The 16,818-nt window shown below is 42.6% G+C and overlaps 1 protein-coding gene across 14 annotated transcripts in view; it reads right to left on the bottom strand.

The window, feature by feature from the left end:
- DNM2 (dynamin 2) overlaps positions 1-16,818 on the bottom strand; it is a 62,849-nt gene that overhangs the window by 33,467 nt on the left and 12,564 nt on the right. For 11 of the 14 annotated variants that reach the window (XM_083593144.1, XM_083593132.1, XM_083593131.1 and 8 more), the window contains 9 exons: positions 14,198-14,271; positions 12,555-12,704; positions 11,962-12,165; positions 11,327-11,425; positions 9,718-9,878; positions 7,018-7,160; positions 5,684-5,819; positions 3,866-3,933; positions 2,586-2,724 (listed from right to left, as the gene is read on the bottom strand). In XM_083593144.1, the coding sequence (XP_083449270.1) occupies positions 2,586-2,724; positions 3,866-3,933; positions 5,684-5,819; positions 7,018-7,160; positions 9,718-9,878; positions 11,327-11,425; positions 11,962-12,165; positions 12,555-12,704; positions 14,198-14,271 (1,174 nt within the window). The remainder of the gene's footprint in view (positions 1-2,585; positions 2,725-3,865; positions 3,934-5,683; positions 5,820-7,017; positions 7,161-9,717; positions 9,879-11,326; positions 11,426-11,961; positions 12,166-12,554; positions 12,705-14,197; positions 14,272-16,818) is intronic. The other 3 variants (XM_083593141.1, XM_083593138.1, XM_083593143.1) reach the window with 1 other exon arrangement.

Below are 16,818 nucleotides of genomic sequence, written 5' to 3'. Positions count from 1 at the left end.
TTAGCAGCGGAACAAGAGGAAGCTGGACTATAACCTTGAAAGAACAATGGGGGGAATTTTATAATTTGACATTTTTAAAGATTTAGGAATTAATTTTTAAAAAGTAATCCTAAAAATGGGAAATAATTCTGCAAGGAGTTGGGGGAAAAATGGGATTGATGGACTTAAGATTTCCAGGCTGGAAACATAGATTGGAGGATAAGGGAAATTAAACCGGGGAAGGGGAGGGAGAATTAGAATCCAAAGGCTTGCAACTATTTTCTGAATTGGTTTTCTTTTTTCTAATATATTTCTTATTTTTTTTATACTTTTATTCTGTGTGCTTTTACTTTAATGGGAAAAAAGGGGGACATTGTGGAAAGAAAAGGGGGTGGGCTATGGGGAGAGATCTTTTGCTTTTTTTTATCAAGGGTGTTGCATAAGGTTTGTATAAATTTAAATTTGAACAATGGGGTATATAAATTGTGCTTTAAATCAGAAATAGAACTTGTGGAAACAACAATATGAAAGGGGAATACGGTAGGGGTGGGGGAAGGGGGGAGTCCCAGAAAGTGGATGTTTGAAAATAAGGTTCTGAATGTATCTTCATAATTTCTTTTCTTCTCTTTCTGTATTTTGGAAACTTCAATAAATATTATTTAAAAAAAAAAATAGAGTATGAATGGCTAATCTATGGCAAGGATGCCGCAAGTAATTTGTTGCACTCCTAAAGTGAGGCAGAAAGGCCTCAGGGTCAGGCTGTGTCAAGTCAGGTATGCCCTGCCCACCTCTAGTGCTACTCTGCAGCCTGCTCGCCACCATGTTTGACCACAATCAAAACTCTCTCAGGCATGGGTTTGGGGGGCTACAGAACGACAGAACACAACTGGAGTGATCCCATTTGTGGCAAACTTGGCAAAAAGGTTGGCTACCATTGCGCTAGAGTCTTCCATGTTCCGAAACAGTACTTGGAAGGCATCTGTTAGCAGATGGAAGGAGGGAGAAGGGCTGTATACTTACAGTATTTGGTGATGGTTGCTATTTTCAATTAACACATTATTGACCTTGCAACCTGATATAATTAGCACTTCTACTGAAGCTTTGAGCCTAAGATGCTAGAATGCCACACTGTGACTGTTGTAGTCAACTTGTGCCTGGAATGGGAATACTAGGAATGGGGCTCACATGAATCAATGTTCCTCCATACATAAAAACAGTATCTCTACTAATGTGTCAGGAAAACTGGAAGCCTAGCACCCTTCTCTGTAACATGCTACTTCTCTATAAGGGGAAAATGTTCTGTAATAAGGAGCATTCCATCATCTGAAGTGGTACAGTCAACAAAGACTGGTCATATCCATAAGAATGAGGCCTGCCTCAGCAATCAGCATTTAACCTTTCATTTCTGTTTCACTGGATCATTTCGCCTGCAAGGAATGATATTTCCCCTGGCAATTGACCTTCAGGTCTTGGAAAACCTTGATTTAGAGTCAATCCTCTCATGATGGTGTCCAAAATTGCTCCCTGTTTCACAGTTCTGCCACTTCCCTGCCCCCCACTTCATCAGTTGCTGCTCAGACTAGGAGCACTTCTTTGGGGAATGACTCCTGTACAAAATCCTTTGGAATCTGAATTCAAGAAAGCTGCCCAAACTCTACTCAGATACCTTGTGGGCCAGAAGACAGATGCAGATTCTGCTGCATCAGGATAGTCGGGATTTGAAGGACCTTGGAGAGCAAGTGCTGGCTTCTTCACATAACAACAAAAGCACACAACTCCTTTGTCAGAAATGGACCCGGAGTCCTACAGCATACACCACTGTAACAAGCAAGCAATGTAAACCGCTCTTAAGAGCAGCACCTTCGCTACTCTGCTGAAGATCAAAGTTCTTGTCCAGAGGGCACACAATTAGGCAGCATGATCCTGGAGCCTCAGTTTGTACACCCTGCTGTCGATTTCAGCAAATTAAGCAGGGGAGAAGCTAGCTCTTTGACAGGTCAGTTTTTCAATATGCATGTAGATGGGACAACCACACTGAAACAGTGAAATGAATTCCCAACAGATGGCCTTTAGACTGGAAATGGTTCATTATGCCAATCAGTGCATTTGAAGCTAATTTGCCCAAACAGCAGCATGACCTTCTAACAGCCATGACTTTGCAAAAAACCTGAGGGAGCGGTTTAAATGGCAGATCAAGAAGCCATGCACTTAGAGAAGGGCCAAGATCCAAGAAGAATCTACCCACAGACCTAGCCAACCTCCAGAGAGCTAACAGCAGCTTCTATTTGCAGGCAGAGGATAAAAGCAGGAGAAGCTTAAAGCACAGACCAATCCTGCTTGCAGTGAGCCACAATTTCAAGACTGCAATCTGGACCATGTTGTAAGACAGTTTAACATTTTTGTAAAAGCCTATGAAACTTGATAGTCTCCCCTGCAGAGTAAACCCCAATCCCATCTTAACACCAGCCAATCAGAATTTTAGAAGATGCTTGTAGCTCTTCCTGGAGGTTGTGTTAGGCAAGTTGAGCAGATTAGAACAGTGCAGTTTTGGCAGGTTTTCCCAGCCCACTCAGTAAGGGCTAGGCTGCCTCCAGCTAGTTCAATACCTTACTGGTACACTGTCTAAATGTATTGATTAACTCCTGAATAACCAGGTCGACACATTTCAGACAAGGCTCTTTCAGCTTCACCAACTGTTTTTTCACAATGGCCTCAAATGCCAAGTCTGGTGTGAACAGCCCCGTCCTAGTCATCCACACGCAGGAGAAAGGAAGGCAAGACATGGCAGAGAAGAAAAACAAGGAGGGGGAAGAGAACAGGTTTAAAGACTGTCAACATTCTAGAACACAATTCCCTCCCGCAACTATTAAAACCTTCCACTGCATCCAGCCCTCTCCCATTTAAATAATAAAGTTCAAAAGGTAGAATAAGGGCATCATAAAATGAAAAAAATGTTGATAAGACAAAAGAGGGGAATGAACTCTAGTCTTTGCTAACAGAAAGACAGTTTTGCAAACTGAATTCTAAACTGTAGGTGTTTACAGAGGGTTTCTTCTTTCTAAGAAGCTTTGTATTCTAGATCAAAATATGAGACAGGAGGCAGATAGGCAAGAAAGGAAATCGCGAGGATATGGGTTTTAGGGAAAATAACACCCCCCCCCCAGATAATAATTAAGAAACCAAGGGCCTTGACAAGAAAAAGGATAGAATAAAAGCTGGCCAGGGCAAAGGCATTACAGATAAAGGATAGTGGGAGGGGGAAGGAGATAAACAGAAGTTGATTACACTTGAAGCAATTGCCCCAAAAGGATAGTGTCTAAATGGAACTGTTCATTCCTCAACAGAACTACAGAAACTCCTGGCCTATACATCCTATCCTGAGCCCATTTCACATGGGCATTAAAAGCCTTTGGTCCTAACAAGAGTTCAAGTTTGTCTCCCATTGCTGCATCTATAAACAAAATGAAATAAAGGGTGCTGAAATTGGAGGAGAGGGGAAGAAAAAGCCACCAATAAGAAATGCTGTGCTGTTTTGTCTGACAGATGAGCTGTGCTAGAAGTATTTGCAAATGGATGTATAGCCCTGGACTTTCTCTTTCATTGCCTCTCACTCAAATTCCTCCAAGCAGAGGAAGGGTCCTCCCTTTAGGCTTGGTAAAGTACCAGGCACAGTGACAGGGTGATCATCATTCTGTTTCCTTTCATCTTCTCGGTGACATTCTTCATTTTGACTTGGGCAGAACGGGAACCCCCATCAGTAAAAGGCATCTCAGACCAAATACCAGCTTGCCTTAGCATCCCAGATAGTTATCATTACATACAGTTTATCAGTGGAGAACAAGATAACACTGTGCTGCATTGAATCAGCTACTGTTCCTATACTTGCCTTACACCATGGATGTTTTTGATTGCATAGCTGATTTCTCGTCTCAAATCCTTCTCATCAAACTCCATCTAGAAGACAAAAAGCCCCCAATGCTAAAGCTGGTAGAAACGGGAGAAACAAAATTGCTGGTTGATCACAAAGAGGGGCCCTCCTTTCTTCTTCAGACACTTGCACCTTAGAGAAGCCATACTTACCAAACACCTCAGAGAGAACTTATGCAAAGATCCAGGATACAAATTATGTAGTAGCCAAGAACAGCATACTTGCCAAAGACCATTCTCCTCAATACAAGGAGTGCATTCTGGATCATGCATCCCCTGTGATTCAACCCCAAGGGCAAGCTCTGTCTTGGTCTAGTGCAAGTAGAGCCCCTGAATTTCACCCTGGGACAAAACTGACATCTGTGTGAACTGTCAATTGACTACTCACTGGTAAACATAACACTTTGTCGAGTGATGGGGTGTGTGGGTGGGGTACTTAACTTTCCCAGGAACATAACTGTTTTTTAACCTTAAGATTGCTATTCCTGCTAGTGTCTGTTGCTACATTTTCCCTACTACAGGGAATAATCAACTGTTCTCCAGACCTCAAAGGCCATTTAACACACAACAGCAGTGACCGCCAGCACCAGAGCAGCTAAGCAACTGTTCTTGAAACCCTCTCCTGTTTGTAATGGCAATTTTCACTGTGAAACCTGAAGTGTATTTTGTACTGTTTTATTTTGTTGTTCACATTGTATTGCTTTGATATTTTGGGTGCCAAGTAAGATGCCAACTAAAATGTCAGTTTTTCAGCAAAAATGTGCTGACATCAGGCTGGTAATAGAGATGTAACACACTACAGCAGCCTTCAGGCTGGTACCCTCCAGGTGTTGTGGACTGCAACTCTCACCAGCCCACAAATACACAAAGCAACATAATATAATAACAAAAATCAACACATCATAGCAGATACTCAACAATATAAAGTAATAGCTGAAATCTTCCCTTTTTTCTGTTGGATGTGCTTTGGAAATAACATTCTGGCCGGGAGCAGGTCAGCAGGCTATGTAAGTAAAACTAAACTTGCCTCTTGTTATCTTTTAAACATTGAGAATGGAGAAGAGGCATTTGTTTGCCTTAGTACACCTCAAGGTCAGTACCAATGATCAGCTAACAAATGTGAGTGCAAAGTTAAGAGATTTTAACCTTAAGGACTGCCTTTTGCCATAAAGACATGTTCAGTAAGCCCCATTATGTGTCCTAGACTTGAATGAAATTAGGTCTGCAGGTGCATGATGCATGGCCTTCTTCCATATTGCTCTGGAAGGATAAAACTGCTTCTATGGGATGGGACCCCAATTGTGCCTCTTTAACTTTGGATGATTAGATAAGATCTTCCAAAGGGGTCTGGATCATCAGCCCAAAGCAGACACTTGTGACTTTGCTCTTTCCTAGCAAGCAACAGAACACTGCTAAGAGGGGGAAATGTGTCTTACTGATTGTCAACGGTGGGTTGAAAATACAGCAGTACTCTCATATGCACAGCTATAGCCTGAATAAACACCATACTTAATCACCAAACTCACAAACTGGCACAAAGTAAACATTAAAAAGGCTATAGATGAGAATACTTTTTTCAGAGAAAAGAAAGGTCCAACTGTCACCAACAGCAATCAGTCAGTCTCAAGAGAGGGATGACTCTTCCCCCAGGAGAGGTGGCAGAAGGCTTAAGAGGAACCTGACGGATCCTTCCAGTAGGGGGCATTGTCCCTATCAGGAATGTCCTCCAACAGCAGCTCGCAAATCACCCCAGGACATAATATCCCATGTCTTTTACCTTGACAAGTTCAAAAGGGAACCTTTCATGGAAGATGCGGTTTATTCGGGCTCCGCCTGATAGTTCTAACGTGTCTACTTGGTCCCCAGAGCCTTCAATCCGCTTCTCAAAGTCCACAGCAAACTGCTGGACCATCCTATGCAGATATAAATTAAAACCAAATTTTTATATAAGTTTATATAATGCCACAGTCTGTTGAGTGAGCAGAAGCCATTATCAGTCAATCAGGAATGTAGAGTGAAAGGTAACACTTTTTACTAGATCAACTTCTTTTGGCATGTACGTATGAAATCTAATTCTTTGCTAGGAAGCTTTCAAAAAACACATACGGTGGTACCTCTGGATGTGAACGGGATCCGTTCTGGAGCCCCGTTTGCATCCTGAAGAGAACGCAACCCATGTCTGCGTGTGTGCGGGTCGCGATTCGCCGCTTCTGCGCATGACATTATTTTGAGCGTCTGCGCATGCGTGAGCAGCGAAACCTGGAAGTAACACGTTCCATTACTTCCAGGTCACCGCGGAGTGCAACCCGAAAACACTCAACCTGAAGCAACTTTAACCCGAGGTATGACTGTAGTAGGAGATGACTTTATTTGGTACACTACTTCGGCACACACTACGCTATCACTATCACAACAATAAAACTTTTTATGCTGCCATCTGAAAACTGCTTAGAAAAATCAAAGCATGCAATTAGGCTGAAAAACAATAGATTTGATCATAATATATTCCATTATAAAAATGTAAGATGTTAAAATACTCAAACTCTGGACACCAACCTTGTCAAGATGATCAAGTTCAAACTATGGACAATGTTTCAAAAAAGATTTGCTGCTCCACAACCATGCTACACAAAAATACCGCTCCACATGCACTTTATGACCAAACGTGGAATGTAAAAGAATGCAAAAGTCACATGTAATTTGTGCATCCTATAGATCCAAAAGGATGCTCTGTAGTATGCATACCTTTTTCCTTATGCAACATTGTGAACTGCAACTTACACATAAATGATGCCGTACAAGTAAAAAATGAACTGCAACTTACACATAAATGATGCCGTACAAGTAAAAAATGAGCAGAGGAAGCACACTGGATGTTTGCCACAACACAGATATTCAACTAAGTTTTACCCAGGATAAACTTACTGAAATTAATAAGCATAACTAGTTAGGTCCATTAATTTCAACAGGTCTGCGCTGAGTAAAACTTAGTTGGATACCACCCTACATTTTCATGCTTCTCAAGATGAAAGCTAGCCTCTGAAAGCACAACACAACAAAGGAAGGAAGTTCCCCTTGTGAGAGGCACAGCTAAATGTAGATTTGACCTACTGGAGCAAGGCTTTCGTTTTCCGTGTAGGGTCATCAGGGCGGAAGTTCTTGTATTCCTCCACTTCTTTTTCAAGGGACAAAAGCTGGCTCTGGAGTTTGCTACGCAGTGATGGCAGAGTCTCCCGGATATGGTTTGTCAATTGCTATGGAAAAAAAGAGAGTGATCATTTTATAACAACATCATTATAAGTAGTGTTGCTTAGTGCTGAATAAAAGCAGCTTTCCCTTTCAAGCCAGCTAGGTCGAGGGCTGTCTCTTTAGCTCTTGATCAGGGGTAAGTTGTGGTGTGATGGAACTGTTGTTGTTTTTTGCCAATTATTTTTATTGATTTTCCAAATCATTGCCAAATTAATTCAATTTAATACAATTTTCCAAAACTGGCTTCCCATTCTCCATATATGATATGTCCAAGATGAATCCCTATTGCTTTTTGTTCTCAATTAATCTCTACTTAACATCCTCCAAAATTTACCAAAATTCTTATCCATCAGCTGCTCCTTTGTGGTGTGATGGAACTCTAAACTGGAGTAGGCTGTGATTCTTTGGTATATGGCCCAAGAATGCCTAAATCCCCATCTCAGCCTAACAAAGCTGCAAGTCCACCACCTAGGTGAACACCTTATCCCTCTTTCTAGCACCAAAATCCTTTCCTTGTTCCCCTTGCTGGGGATGAAGTTAAAAGAAAACTTGGCTGCTCCCAGCATAGCCCTTTCAACACTTCCAAAACAGGCACTGGCTTATGGAAACCATCTACAGGTCTTTTCCTTGAGGGAGCCTTCCCAGACCCGCTGAAAGAGGCGGTTATTAAACCGCTTCTTAAAAAACCATCTTTAGATGCGGCCACGATGGCCAACTATCGCCCAGTCTCAAATCTTCCATTCTTGGGCAAGGTGATTGAGCGAGCGGTTGCCGAACAACTCCAGGCACGCCTGGAAGAAGCGGACCATTTGGATCCCTTCCAATCGGGATTCAGGCCTCATCATGGGACTGAAACTGCCTTGGTCGCACTGGTTGATGATCTCCGGCGGGCTAGGGACAAAGGTGAGAGCTGTTTCCTAGTTCTGCTGGATCTCTCAGCGGCGTTTGATACCATCGACCATAACATCCTTCTGGACCGTCTTGAGGGGCTGGGAGCTGGGGGCACTGTCATACAGTGGTTCCGCTCCTTCCTCCTGGGCCGTGTTCAGAAAGTGGTGGTGGGGGATGAGTGCTCAGACCCCTGGGCTCTCACTTGTGGGGTGCCTCAGGGTTCTGTCCTCTCCCCCATGCTTTTCAACATTTACATGCAGCCGCTGGGAGAGATCATCAGGAGGTTTGGGCTGGGTGTTCATCAGTATGCGGATGATACCCAGCTCTACCTCTCTTTTAAATCAGAACCAGTGAAGGCGGTGAAGGTCCTGCGTGAGTGTCTGGAGGCGGTTGGAGGATGGATGGCGGCTAACAGATTGAGGTTGAACCCTGACAAGACAGAAGTACTGTTTTTGGGGGACAGGAGGCGGGCAGGTGTGGAGGATTCCCTGGTCCTGAATGGGGTAACTGTGCCCCTGAAGGACCAGGTGCGCAGCCTGGGAGTCATTTTGGACTCACAGCTGTCCATGGAGGCACAGGTCAAATCTGTGTCCAGGGCAGCTGTTTACCAGCTCCATCTGGTACGTAGGCTGAGACCCTACCTGCCCGCGGACTGTCTCGCCAGAGTGGTGCATGCTCTGGTTATCTCCCGCTTGGACTACTGCAATGCACTCTACGTGGGGCTACCTTTGAAGGTGACTCGGAAACTACAACTAATCCAGAATGCGGCAGCTAGACTGGTGACTGGGGGCGGCCGCCGAGACCATATAACACCAGTCTTGAAAGACCTACATTGGCTCCCAGTACGTTTCCGAGCACAATTCAAAGTGTTGGTGCTGACCTTTAAAGCCCTAAACGGCCTCGGTCCAGTATACCTGAAGGAGCGTCTCCACCCCCATCATTCTGCCCGGACGCTGAGGTCCAGCGCCGAGGGCCTTCTGGCGGTTCCCTCATTGCGAGAAGCAAAGCTACAGGGAACCAGGCAGAGGGCCTTCTCGGTAGTGGCGCCCGCCCTGTGGAACGCCCTCCCAGCAGATGTCAAAGCGATAAACAACTACCTGACATTCAGAAGACATCTTAAGGCAGCCCTGTTCAGGGAAGTTTTTAACGTGTGATATTTGACTGTATTTTTGGTTTTAATGGAAGCCGCCCAGAGTGGCTGGGGAGGCCCAGCCAGATGGGCGGGGTATAAATAATAAATTATTATTATTATTATTATTATTATTATTATTATTATTATTATTATTCCTGCTTCAACAAGTTTAATCCATATTCATTTGGAATAATTCCACAGAGAAAACTGTGTATGATGGGAGATTAGCAGAACTACATACTTATTTCATGTCAGCAACAAGCTGATACCTGAAAAAGAAATAAGCTAAAAACCAAAGACCCTTATTTCTGTTCTCCCCTGTTTCTTTCAAATATTTAAACCAGCTATAAAATGAAGAACAGCAGATTATTATTTTTTCAGTAAGAAAAAGTGAGGGGGGAGAATCACACTGGGGTGAGAGGTACCAGCCACCTTCCTACATACTGTAACATCTCTGCAAGGTTTAAGGGGAATCAGTGATGTTCAGCCAACTTTAAAGAGCCAGGCAAAAGAGCCAGGATGCCACAGGAACAGCCTACCTGGTTGAGCAGCTTCTGCAAGTGGGGGGTTCCCATGCGGTCTGCCATGTGTCTGTAAGCAGGATGGGAAAGGAAGAACTTGCGCTCAGCTGCCAATGCTGCTCTGATGTCCTTCTTACCATCAATATCCTTCTGGCTCCGGTTCACAACTCCAATGTAGCCTATGAGTGGACAGCTCCATATATTAGTTTTTGCCTTATAGTTTTGCACAGGACCCCAGTACAAATGCAGAGAAAGCAGCTAGGACACAACAGGGAACCCCTGCAGAAAGCCACATAGTTGCAACGGTACAAAAGAAGTGGGGAATCCTAGCTTCTACAACAATCTACACTTAAAATTAAGAAGGGCCTATTGCTCCTATTTTAATTAAAAAGACAAGAAGCCATGAAGTGGGACATTCAACAGCCATTGGCTGGAATTTTTACACTCGGGATAGTTCTTTCCCATGGAACTTGGCCTCACACCCTGATGTCACAAGTTGTCTTCCTTAGTACATGAAAGCACTGTGACTCAGAAATTTACAGAAAACCAAGTGGTACAGCCCAAATATAAAATATGAAAATGTGCCTATTTTGCACTGTTTATTTCAAATGCAGAACTGTGATATTGAGCAATATAGCAAGCATATTCATTGAAGGGGTAATCAAGAACCCACTCTTGTCAGACTCTGAGCTCATGCTGGTGAGATGAGTCATCTCCTACTATACAGTATACAGACCTATACAGAGATCAAATCTGGACAAAGCTAATCAAGTTAAAAGCTACACAAGAGCCAGAATAATTCATCAAGATCACAAATTGGCTCTAAATGCACAACACTCAGCTAGGATCATCACTAAGGTCCCTTCTACTGTGCAAATTGGAAGTTTCCAACAGGTATACGAAAATATATGGCTCCAACCACTGACTGCTTCCTGCCAAAAGTGTGGATGGAAGAAAGAATCTGACAACTTCATGTCAAATATATTGGGCTTTGTCATGAAGCTTGGTCGCAGATCACGTCCCATATGCATCCTGCTGACATTTTGCACCCAAAGATGCTAGGAAGAAAAGAAAGCTGATTGCCAGAAGCCCTGTACATCTGGGTGCTTTAGGAATGCTCTGGATGACAAAGGGACAAGATAAACAGCAAGCAGACTTCAAAACTACCGTATTTTTCACTCTATAAGAAGCACCAGACCACAAGACGCACCTAGTTTTTGGAGGAGGAAAACAAGAAAAAAAATATTCTGAATCTCAGAAGCCAGAACAGCAAGAGGGATCACTGCGCAGTGAAAGCAGCAATCCCTCTTGCTGTTCTGGCTTCTGGGATAGCTGCGCAGCCTGCATTTGCTCCATAAGACGCACACACATTTCCCCTTACTTTTTAGGAGGGAAAAAGTGAGTCTTATAGAGCAAAAAATACGGTAGCTACTTTCATTTGCTCCTTCGTACCCAGAGTGCACATTAAATGCACATTGCATGATGGTTTGGAGCCCAGGTACTTCCTTCCCTCAAGCCTGATTAGCAAACACTCATTTTATTCAAGTCTATGAATCTGACCAATGCTACAGTACTTGAGTTCATTCACACAAATATCCATCAGTTATAAGTTTTAATAGCTTTCTACCTCTCCGCAGAGGTAAAAGTTTGTTCTCCAGAACATCTCTTGCATCAGTGCCTTCATCCATCAGGTCTAGTTTGGTTATTACCCCAATTGTCCGTAAGCCTGAGGGGGAAAAACAGAACGACTGATCAACAGATGATACAAATATTCAGGTGTAAGATTAAACAAGTTCTCAGGAACTACACTACATATTATAATAAATGATAAGCTTAGCACAGCAACTTTGCACATCACTGTGATTAGGGCTTTCGTACAGCTCTTTATTTTACTTCATAATGCACAGAACTAATTATTGCCACCAAGGGCATGAATTATTCCATCTTGTTCTGCCCTGCAATTTTAAGTTCCAGTTGTCCTAACCTTATGGTTCTGCTACTATCATTCTGTTCCCAGGATCCTCTAGAAAATTCCTTTCAAAGACCAGCATTTTAGCAGAGAAAGGTATCTGGCACAGGACCATAGAAAAAGCACATTGGCACTGGACTATTCTACCTAGAATGATTTGGGGCTTCCCAATTATTTTAGCTGAGAAGCTCAGAGTGAGATTTTGGAGACCCTACAGTATTCTGCCATGGAACTGTGTGGAATTTATCAGTGCAACAGGTGAAAGAGAAAAAAAAATCAGGATTTTTTTTTACCTTGTGGGTCAACTTCTTTGGCCATTTTGAGAGCATCTGAGTTGGCCAAATCCATGTTGGCTGGAGTCACAGCAAGAATCAGGCTACTCTCTCTGCTGATGAATTGCAAAATCATATCTTTTATCTGGTACTCAATGTCCTGGGGTTGGTCACCGACTGGCACCTTAGTGATACCCGGAAGGTCAATCAAAGTCAGATTCAATACTGAAAAGAAAAGTGAGCACAATGTTAAGAACTTCCTTTTGAGAAGGTCATCAAGTTTTGCTTTGTGACCTCAAGGAACTTTGCCAAAGTCTTTTCATACAAGGATGGAGGGAAGCCATTAGGGAGATCTAGCTAGTTATTCTCACGACAATAAGACCCTAAAGCCTTTTTTAACCATGATAATGCATCTAATGACTTCACATCCTCCTACAGCTTCATCTATATACAGACTTTTACTCCCTAAGTCCCAAAGAAAGATATAGCTTTCCATTTTACTGAATATTTCCAGTCCAGGGTACTTGAGTAGTCCAGTAGCACTCAAATATATGTATTCAGTTCAGTAATATGTGCTTTTAAAATGTTCATCCAGAGCACAAAACCATACCTACCATGTGGTGAATACACCCTCAGGTTAATGGGAACAGGAGAGATGCCTTTATTTGTTCCTGTAACCCTGTCTGTTTCCGCTTCAATCTCCTGTCGGACTTCATCAAAATCTGTAAACTTCTTAGATTTGCAGTGCAAAAATTCTGCATATTCTGAAAGAGAGAAATCACTTTGTCAGATTGGAATTCACACCTCTGGAAAAGCTTTTGAGGGCTCAATCAGGAGCTGTCACCGAAAACCACTTTTAACTATACCAAATGCTTTATACTGCATGCCTGATTTAGTAGGGCTGCACAGCATGCTCAGCAGTTTCATTTTGTGAGATGAAATTATGAGGGGAGGGGGAGACACACTGTATTTCCTAAATTATGCAAATATCCATTGTCCATTTACTGTGTTGTATTATGTTACCAAAGTGTTGCTGCTTTGGTCCCAAGGGATGTGCCCAGAGAGGTCTTCCACGGTGCCCACATGGTCCCTTCCCCTTATCCTTTCCCTGCTGAAACTGGGCTTGAAAGAAGCATTATACAGAAGCCCGTACAATAGGCTGTGGAGTGTGCTTGCTTGTGGGATGTGCAAGATGCCCACAGCAATTTGCCCAGTTTGCAAATGTGTGCCCAAAAGCCCCAAATGGTTGGCAACTCCCGGATGGTTGGTCAACTGCTAAGAATCATACTCTCAGAAGAGCCTATCACCACCCCATGACACATGATGTTCTGCTATCCAATGTGTCTGCCTGCCATAACCATAAGAAAGCTCTTTAAAAACACGACAGAAAGCCTTCAATAGACTGCCACAGTTGCTCCTGTGCACCTCCACCAAACTAGGCAGTCAGTGCACAGTGCACAAGAAAGGGGAGGCTGCTACAGCTGTGCTGCAAGTTGGTTTTTGCTTAGCACACTGGCTCAGGTAGGTGGTGCCAAGGTGTTGAGTGCAGTTCCTGTGAATGATGAACTGAGTAGCCAACCCTGGGCAGCGTGAGGAGAGATGCTATCATAGTCGTGCTATGCACTGTTTTTTGGGCACAGTGACCAACAAACTGTTGTTGCTGTTTGTCTTAGGTCAATCCCTTAGAACAGGGTGGCCCAGGCAGCAGCTTAGTCTTGACTGCTGCATGACATCCCCAGGTAACTTCGTCACCCCACTGCCCCCTAATATTCATTCAGAGGAAGTGCAATCCCATCTAGAATAGGCAAAGTTCCTAATTCTTAGACCTCACTCACAATTTCTGTCTTAGGAGGATTCAATTTCAGCTTATTGGCCCACAAGTGCAGCAGGGCCTTGGTTCAACTTGTACACAGTCTCCCCTCACTCAGATTTAAGAATATAATTCTAATACTCTACAAAACTGATTGATTCATTATCCCTATTTGTTTTACAAGTCAAGTCAACGTATTCAGAAAAAGCATGTCCATGTTTTTTACCAAAGCATAGTAAATTACTTAATAAAGACACTGGCTTGGAAACATGTTAAGAACATTGAAATATAGTCCCACAAAGACATAAACAATGCTAGTTAACCAGAGCAAATAAAGATTTCTGCATTCTAGAGTAGTCACAGTCAAAGAAGAAACTGCACATGGACATATCAGTATTCACACAAGGACTTGGGTCACTCTTCAAATACAATGAAAAAACCACATACCTGTTTTAGAAAAGATAAGCTGAAGAATGAGGGGACGTCTGGTAACAATTCCAGATCCACGGGGCAGGAAATCTCTGCAGAGTATTTTTACAAGATAATGTTACTTCAATGGCATAAAAAAAGATACTGCAATTATGAGGACTGACAAACAATACTTTTAAAATCCTATTCTGGAACAGCGCACTGTTCCAAAATTATGTCCATAGGATCTAATGGCCACCTTAATGAGAAAGCTGGCACATTTTGTAATAGCATACAAAGGAAGACAATGACAGTTTTATGAAGTAGTCAATGTGGTGTCCTCCATATGTTGGTGAACTACAAGTCCCATAATCCTTGACTATCAATCATGCTGGCTGGGGTTGATCAGAAGTGGAGTCCAAAAGTATCTCAAGAACATCAATATGGCCACCCTGATGTATGGGAATGATAATGTTAAATACTGTACAGTTCAACATGTTGTTCATGGTTTCCACTGCTAATGACATATTGTGCTTAGATTTATATTTTAAATTAGCAAATATTAAGAGTTGGTGCAATTGCTGCTGCTTCCTTAACTATATAGCTAGTACACATGGAGGCTCAGAAGCATAAAGAGCTTTCTTGGATGAAGCAAGTGGATCTGGAAGGTCTAAGTGAGACCTTGAGATATCTGATAGACATGGAAAGACTTTCAGAAGTCTCTGGTAGCAACTGAGGATTCCTAGCAACTTTACCAAATTAGATACACACAGATTTCTAAATGGATGCTGATACACAATTTTGGACAAGTCTTCAATCATTTGTAAAAATACAAAAAAGGCACCAGTGTACAAACATCAAGCTTTCTATTTCCTGCCTTCCTTTTGTGGTATGCAAACTCAATTTTCTCCTGCCACCTCAGCCAACAGCTACTACTATATACAGGAGTCACAGAAATACTCCCCAAACACTTGTGATGCTATTAAAACATTATCATAATTCCATCTCTTTTTCCCACACTGAAATTAAGCTCTTAATATGTTAATAAAATAGATTTGATACTCTTGGAGTGGGGAGAGAGACTAAGAATCCATGTGTTTATCAAGAAGTACATCCCCCAAAGCTCTGGAAATGTTTGTCTTCCTAGCTAGCAGAACGCTACTTTCACAATGCTTTGAAAAGCATTTCCCAGTCTTAAAACCACTTGCTTTTTGGGTAACTACAGCTCAGTTTGTTGAAGCCTCCCAAAATCCACACAAACTCAAATCAGAAGGGGTTTTTAAAAATTCAGGATAAAGAAATAAAAAACATTTGCTTTTAGTTATTATTCCCTGCTGGTCTTTCGTTTCCTAATAAAGCAGTGTTTTTAAATTATGTTGCATCTATTAGCCACCTTGCACTTAAGACTGCAGAAAACATAGGCTATAATAGCCCTGTACAAATAAATGAATGCTGAATGGACCAGTGCAGTTTCCTTGTTGTTGTTACACCCATGAATTCAGAACACAGAACTGGGTAAGGCCCCATGAAAGCATATTTTGCTCTAAACCCCAAAGTGTTTTGAGAAATTTCCCCAAGAGAATAGAATCTCCAATTACAAAAACAAGAACAAAGCACTTGGCAACTTGCCTTGAGAGTCACTCCCAATCCTCTCCCACTGAGTGTATAGTGTCCTATGCAGACCCATTGTGTGAGACTTCGTTACCTAGAAATACATGTTCCTGTTGCATTCTAGTCATGCTGACAAGACTACCGTATTCATAAGAAACAGGAATCAAGACTGAAAAGGTTCTTTGATGTATGATCTTCATTTGACCATGAGCATAGGATCCTAGCGCGAGTGGCGCTGTGGGTTAAACCACAGAGCCTAGGACTTGCCGATCAGAAGGTTGGCGGTTTGAATCCCCACAACAGGGTGAGCTCCCATTGCTTGGTCCCTGCTCCCGCCAACCTAGCAGTTCAAAAGCACATTCAAAGTACAAGTAGATAAATAGGTACCGCTCAGGTAGGAAGGTAAACGGCGTTTCCATGTGCTGCTCTGGTTCGCCAGAAGCGACTTAGTCATGCTGGCCACATGACCCTGAAGCTGTATGCCGGCTCCCTCGGCCAATAAAGTGAGATGAGCACCGCAACCCCAGAGCCGGCCACGACTGGACCTAATGGTCAGGGGTCCCTTTACCTTTATGGGATCCTAGATAGTGAAGGCACTTTTTAAAATGCATCATTTTCTAAAATCACTTGGCAGCAATGAATGGATATAAATGGATATAAATTTGCTCAGTCTGCACATCAGAGTAAGTGCAAAATAAATGCACAAATCACTCCCACTTAGATCCTCCCCTAGCATGAGCGGGTGCAACAAACCATGAGCCTTGGCTTAGCATTACTTCTGAACTAAGGATCATGGTTTGTTTCATTTCAAACAAAACACAATTGGCAACCCAAGAACAATCATGGTTTGTTTGTAGCAAAACAAACTGCGATCCCCAGATGCAGTACTAGTCATGGGTTGTGTTTTATTGCTCCATTTACATATTCATGATAATTAAGGTTTACTGAGACATGAAAGCATAGCCACCATCAAACTGGTGAACTAGAATGGATACAATAATAACGGTTTAAATCAAGGCTGTACTTAAATTCTCAGATGGCTACCCCCA

The sequence above is a fragment of the Podarcis filfolensis genome, assembly GCF_964270895.1.
Source record: "Podarcis filfolensis genome assembly, chromosome: 17".
NCBI classification, from domain to species: Eukaryota; Metazoa; Chordata; class Lepidosauria; order Squamata; family Lacertidae; genus Podarcis; species Podarcis filfolensis.
The sequence above is the reverse complement of the archived record's forward strand: the minus strand, read 5'-3'. Positions and strand labels throughout refer to the sequence as shown.